This window comes from Aegilops tauschii, chromosome 2 (genome assembly GCF_002575655.3).
Source record: "Aegilops tauschii subsp. strangulata cultivar AL8/78 chromosome 2, Aet v6.0, whole genome shotgun sequence".
Lineage (NCBI taxonomy): Eukaryota > Viridiplantae > Streptophyta > Magnoliopsida > Poales > Poaceae > Aegilops > Aegilops tauschii.
Genome location: NC_053036.3, coordinates 318,794,983 through 318,801,728, shown reverse-complemented (window position 1 = coordinate 318,801,728; position 6,746 = coordinate 318,794,983). Strand labels below are relative to the sequence as shown.

At 46.6% G+C, this 6,746-nt stretch overlaps 1 protein-coding gene across 1 annotated transcript; it reads left to right on the top strand.

Moving 5' to 3' along the window:
- The first annotated feature begins 1,164 nt into the window (after window positions 1-1,164).
- LOC109736008 (uncharacterized) lies at window positions 1,165-5,761 on the top strand. The gene is made up of 6 exons (XM_020295220.4): window positions 1,165-1,531; window positions 2,917-3,149; window positions 4,028-4,237; window positions 4,317-4,407; window positions 4,726-4,963; window positions 5,087-5,761. The coding sequence occupies exons 1-6, from the start codon at window positions 1,311-1,313 to the stop codon at window positions 5,480-5,482; spliced, it is 1,389 nt and encodes a 462-aa protein (XP_020150809.1). The 5' UTR covers window positions 1,165-1,310; the 3' UTR covers window positions 5,483-5,761.
- The last annotated feature ends 985 nt before the right edge of the window (window positions 5,762-6,746 follow it).

Below are 6,746 nucleotides of genomic sequence, written 5' to 3'. Positions count from 1 at the left end.
CAGACCAGCGGCCCGGAGACAGGAGTAGGCGACCGCGCGCACGTCCGTCGCGTGTCCGCGCCGACGCAAATCAGGCTTAAAAATGGGCCGGAAACGGGTCGCCCGCGGACAAAAACGGGCCCGCATCCGTTTGGGTCGGCGCGTTGGGCCGCTTATTCTGTCCGCGCCGACCCAAACGAACTGCCGCGGACGAAATGGGTCGCCCTATTGAAGTTGCTCTAAGAGCCCAGATCCAGCCGACGGCAGATGCCGTTATAGGGCGGGTGAGGCATGGCAAGTGGTGTACCTGATGAACTTGGTAATCTGATGGGAATGCGAGGACAACGGCATGGAGCGGGTAGTCCCAAATACGGCCGGATAGGTGAAGAGGGCGCTGCCACGGGCGGTGGCTGTGCGTCAGAGGCAGCATCTCTCACCAACAGCCGGCTGGTTCTAGAAAGCTCTAGCCTCCACCTCCTATTCGAGACCTGTACCATTTGGTGACAGGCGTGGAGTAGTATCTAACTAATCTTTAGGAACTAAACCTGAATGCGTCATGAATCCTCTCATGCAGATGAGGAACTTGTTGTGTGGAGCGCAACTCCATCTACTCCTCCATTTATTGCCTCGAGAAGAAGAAAAGGCACCGGTGTATATGGAAGATGGAGAGATTAATGGAAAATCAATTGGCGGGTGTAAATTACTGAGATGATAAATGTGCGCTTCAGTTGCTGAAAAGCTAGCGTTCAAAACGCAGCGGTCACGTATATTTTTCTGACTCAACGGTACGTGTGCAGAAGGAAAGCCGTGTTGGATGGCCAGTACACTGTGCGAATGTAGCACAAAGCGAGCGACCTGCAGCGACAACATTAAGTGGTGACGTGGCTTCACCATAGGCGAGCTAAATCAAGAGAAGTGCTGATGTGGCTAGACGATGATGTGGACGGGCTGCATGTTGAAAGAATTGGTAGTAATGGGGATCAACTTTTTTAAAGATGGGGATTATAACTTCTTAAGAATGTAAGATAGGGCACATGCCATGTGTCACTTGTAACGACAGGAGGAGGGGTGAAAATTAGCTTTGCATTTTTTTAGCCCTTATTACGGTTACACTCTGGGCCCTAAAAAGCCCAGTTTTGCAAGACCAAATGAGCCCAAACTCCGAAAAGCTGACCCCCCTGGCGGATCCCTCACGTCACCAAGAATTGGCGCTGCCCCTCCCCGAAACATTCCCCATTTCATTGCCCCTTCTCCCGCTCCCTCCCTCCCCACCACCCGCAGCTTCCGGCGCCGACAGGGAACGATACCCCGCCCCCCCGCCGCCGCTGCCCATGGACTCCTCCTCCGATAACTTCGTGGCGCCGGTAGACGAGCGCCAGGACCCACCGCTCCCGAACCCTAGCGAGGAGGAAGCGGGCGGCGAGGAGAAAGAGTGGGGAGAGGAGAAAACCCTAGAGCGGGCGGAGGAGCTGTTTGACAAGGGGTCCAAGGCCATCGAGGAGGGGGACTTCGTCGTCGCCGTCGACCGCCTCAGCCGCGCCCTCGAGATCAGGTTAGGGTTCCTCCCACCCACCGATCCGACTCCTAACCCGGCGGAAATTCCCCTATGGATGTATCATGTGCTTAATGTCCATTTAGTTCATTGCTCTTCTGGGCTAGTTACTTCGGCGGTAGGTCTGTCGAGCTTTTGGTTTATGTAGTTTGGTGGGTGGGTTTACCAGGGTTTAAGAGATTCTACAGGAAGGTGATCACCAGTTGTGGTATTTACGTTTATGTTTTCAGCGGGGAGCGCAATGCGATGTGAGAGATGATTATTCGGTTCAATGAGCCTACTCTTATTTGGCAGCAGTTATATGGATTTCCCCATTTTGTTGTGATGTGCCATGTGTGAGTTGCGATGGGAACATCTTCGGGAATAGGTATTATATCCATAAGAATGTCTATATGGCTCTCTAGCACTGCCCCTAGTGCTTCTGACCGGCACTATTAGTCATTGTAAACAAGCAACATTGCACATAGTTAGCACCTTGCGAGAACATTCACCTACTGGAAACTGATTAGATGTGTTCTGTAGATTCAGCTTGTACTTGCAGTGTTTTATATGTGGTTTGTCCTGTTGGTTGTTTTGCTTTTGCCTGAGGCCCCTTGACTGTGAGGTTATGTTGGCAATTGGTGCTTGATGTGTGTACTAGGATGAGCATTGAATCTAAGTGTAATTACTTGAGGCATAGGTGCTATCTTATTTGAGAAATGTGTACATGCCTCTTCAGTACCGGTTAGTTACGAATATTTACTGTTATATAATTTATTCATCCTACTTCAGAATTGTACTTCATAGGCTGTGCAAGCGCCAATCAGTAGTGAACTTTTTATAAAAGACAGTCAACAGGGAGCATAATTAGCACTTTGTGTCATCAAAATGGTTGATAGTACCATTGTGGTGGTTAGCTCTGGTTGGTCTATTTCATCTCATTACGTTACCTTTCATGTTCTTATGCTGTACCCTTGATATCTTTACAATGATATTATATATTTACGAAGCCTTTTATCCCAAACAAGTTGGGGTAGGCTAGATATGAAACCCTTTCACGAGGACTTCCCAGGAGGTCACCCATCCTAGTACTACTCTCGCCCAAATGGGTTTCATACCCAAAGACTGGCTAGTTTTTACGTTGGCTCGCCAAGCCTATCACAACCCTTAGATATGAAACCCTTTCACGAGGACTTCCTAGGAGGTCACCCATCCTAGTACTACTCTCGCTCAAATGGGTTTCATACCTATGGGACTGGCTAGTTTTTACGTTGGCTCGCCAAGCCTATCACAACCCTCCTCCTTTACCCGGGCTTGGGACCGGCTATGCCTAGAAGACATAGGCGGAGTTATATCTTTACAATGATACACTGAAAAAATATACGGCTTTGTTGTCTTGTCACCAGGGTTGAACGTTATGGAGAACTTGCTTCAGAGTGTGCTAGCACGTATTATAAATATGGATGTGCCTTGCTATACAAATCACAGGAGGAGACCGATCCTCTGGGTAATGTTCCAAAGAGTGCACCAGATGAAGAACCAGCGAAGAGCACAACGAATAAAGATAGTGGAAACTCAAAGGCATCCAGTAGCAACGTCAAAGATGACGATCCATCTTCAGACAAAGGTGGTCTTGAAGGTGTGTTTCCTTTGCCCAAGTAGATTCAGATGCAGTTATACACCAGAGGGCGGACATTAATCTGGACATATTATTATATTAGTAACATTATGGTCATTATGATTTAAGACTTCTTTATATTCCTCTCGTTGTACCAACTGGAGACTATCCACAATTAGATGTTAATCAGTAATGAGCTCATGTGCTGCAAAATGCTGGGTCTTATTTGGAGGTATGTAGTGTTCATAGTTATCTCTTGAGTTCTCAACTTCTCATCCACTTCATGAAGTGATTTTGTTAATTGATTAAACGTCTAAAACAAGTTTATGCTATAGATAGCAGATGATTTCAGAGGTAGTAAAAATATATGCTTTGATTGCTCATTCAAAAACTTGTTATGGATCAACAATATGTTGTGTGGCTGTCTGCCTGTCTTCTCCTTTTGTCAGATATTTTCCTTCCAGCTTTAAATATTTATATCTGCCATTGTTGTTCATACACATGGATGATGAATGTGTTGCAGTTAGCCGTCTAAAATAGTGCACTTTGCATGGCCTTGGTTTTATGCTTTGTAAACCGCCTTTGGCCCTTCCTCCTTAGTCCTTACTCTGTTTGGGTTCTATATTTGAAGTGGGTTGACCTCCGTGCTTATCTCATGGTTCTTGCAAGTTCCCTACTTCTACAGTTGTGTGTTATGTAAGTTTTGCAAAATGTGAATAATCGCTGTCTCACATTTCCATGAGAATTTCTAGTTATATTTGCTCATGACTATATATATTGATAAAAAATGATCACTTTATGCTGATTAATTCTATGTATGAATGTATATCATTGCTTTAGCTATATTGCTGCTTGCTCTTCTTCCTACCGTGGTAAATACTGACATAGTCATTAATTAGGTCAAAACTCAAATGAGAAAGATCAGGAGGATGTAGATGGTGAGAGTGACAAGGATGGCGATGAGATGGGGGGAGAAGAAGATGATTCTGATTTGGATCTAGCCTGGAAAATGTTAGATATTGCAAGGGCAATAGTGGAGAAGAACCCAGACAACACTATGGAGAAAGTGAAAATCTTTTCTGCTCTAGCTGAAGTCTCCATGGAAAGAGGTAATCTCTGTTATCTTGGTTATTCCTGCAATAAACTAGTGTGTGGTCTTGATACTCATGGCGCTACATTTGTTTGCAGAGGACATAGACAACTCACTTGGTGACTACTTCAAAGCTTTGGCCATCTTGGAGCATTTGGTTGAGCCTGACCATCGTCGAATTGTTGAACTGTATCCTCCTTGTGGTAATAATAATGTCATTGTCTGCCATGTAGTGGTATGATGCAGCGGCATACTTGGTTTAACTGGTGCGTATTTTATTAGCTGAAGATTTATGTGGCTGAAGTTATCCTTATTATTTCCTTATCCATGGATGATGTGGGTAATTCTACTGATTTGAATGTCTCATGGGTACCTTTTCACTTACGTAAATGCACATGCAAGTCTAATGTGGCTATTAACTGTGACCAGAGGAAAATGTCAGTTATATAATACTGTTATCTTGCAGACTATTGTTCTTTCTTTGCTAATTTCCTTAATCAGTGCTAGACACTTCCGCATTTGTTTGGTCTATGAGTTGGCATCTAAGATTGCAGATGCGATCCCATATTGTGCAAAGGCTGTTTCATTGTGCAAGTCACGTTTAGAGAGCCTGAAAAAAGCGAAGGCAACCTTGTTGGCTGATAAAGGTGACAGTGCATCTACTGCTGATGGAGACTCAAAGAAATTGTCTATTGAAGATGAGCTGGAGGTTGTTACTGGTATATTGCCTGACCTTGAGAAGAAGGTAACTAAACTAGATTCCTTCATCTTATCAACTTTATTTTCGTCTTCAGCCTATTGATGTCTGAGTGAAAATGTTTATGTTTATCATAATGAGCAATGAGATATCTGAACTGTTTTGGTTCAGCTTGAAGACCTGGAGCAAGCAATGGCAACCCCAAGCTCTGAAATAGAGGAGATTATGAAAAGCATTGCCGCAAAGGCAGGGTTTATGCAGAAGGCTGGCAATGCCGTGGCACCAAGAGCTGCATCTTTGACTTCTTCACAAATGGGTGGAGTAAACAATGGCTTTGACTCCCCAACTATGTCTACAGCAGCAACATCCGGAAGCACTGGAAGTACTGTTACCGACCTCGGTGTTGTAGGCAGAGGCATCAAGCGAGCTAATATCAAGCCTATTTCTGCTGAACCTTGTTCGAAGAGACTGGCAGCAGATGATTCACCATCTGTGAAATGCGACAGCAGCAACAACTCAGATGTTCTCCCCACGGCGCAAAATGGCGAGGGTTCCGTATCAAAGTAGAGTTCATTTTCATTCGCCCTACATCGTGTTAGTAACTTGCTGGAATCTGTGAGCTCCATATTTGGCCCTGTTTAGCTTAATGCAAACTTAGAGCCGTTAAAATGTTTGTGAATTGCGGGAACCATCTTCTCTTAAGTTGTACTAGTAGCGTGAACTGGTGATAAGTTTATCAAGCGAGACAGTTGTCGGTGTCTGACGCGTGTAAGGCGATTTGTGCTTTCCAAATTCGTGTTTCTACCTATGGGATCTTGTTTATTTAGTGATTGCTCTCTGTCATAATCTCTTGTGCCGCAATTGAGCAAGGCTATCTTGGCACATTTCAATGGTTATTTGATCTGTGTTGTGTACTGAATAACTTTACACTTCGCTTGCTTTGCTGCCAATGTTGAGCAGTGTAGGGCGTGTTTGGTTGCTTGCATGAGGCTCAACCAGGCTCGCGCGGGAAGAAAACGACATGTTTAGTTGGCTGCATACACTGTTGGGCTTGCATGGCATGTTGGGGCTGCATGGCACGATGTTTAAAGCACTTCTGAGCCAGGCTTCCTGGGAACGCTCGAATCGGCAGTTTCTCCAGAACCAGACTCGAGCGGTGCACGTGGGTGGCGGTGGCTGCACGCGAGCGGCCATGCTCGAGAAGCCGCGTTGCTTTCCGAAGCGCCGGCAGTTATTAGCCTCACCGCTCCCTCTCCCCACTCTCCTCCACTCCCCCAACTCTCACCGGCGGCGGCGGATCAGAGGAGAGCAAGAAGACCATCGGACTCCATCGGCGAGCGGATCATCACCTGGCCCGTGGCAATGACGGTAAGCACTTTTCTGTTCGTCATGCACTACTTTTTGGCGTTCGATCCGGCGGTAGATTCGATCCACGGCAGAGAGGGGAATGGGGAATAGAGGTAGATAAGCATGGCAGTTCATACTAGTTCATACTAGTTCATGCAAGATCGAAATAGATGTAGTAGATGCGGATGGAGTAGAAGGGGATTGGGGATTGGGTGTACATAACAAACATTGGCTAGCCGCGGCGGGTCGAGTGGCTGGCCTTCATCTCCTTGTCCATCGCCGTGCGGGGCGGCGGGTCATCGTCGTCCTCGGCGGAGTCGAGGTCGATCTGCCAGGTACGACGGCCGGGCTCCGGCGCCTTCACTGGCATCTGCACCGGTTATTCCTTCTCCTTAGGCTCCCCACCGATGACCACCGGCGGCACGCTTGCCGTCTCCAGTACACTGCGGCACGACAGTCATTAGGAGCCCATTAGTTCTTGTAC

Coding starts and splice junctions, on each gene's coding strand:
- LOC109736008 (XM_020295220.4), top strand. CDS start 1,311: ATGGACTCCTCCTCCGATAACTTCGTGGCGCCGGTAGACGAGCGCCAG. Junction 1,532..2,916: donor AGCCGCGCCCTCGAGATCAG/GTTAGGGTTCCT, acceptor TCTTGTCACCAG/GGTTGAACGTTATGGAGAAC. Junction 4,964..5,086: donor TGCCTGACCTTGAGAAGAAG/GTAACTAAACTA, acceptor GTTTTGGTTCAG/CTTGAAGACCTGGAGCAAGC.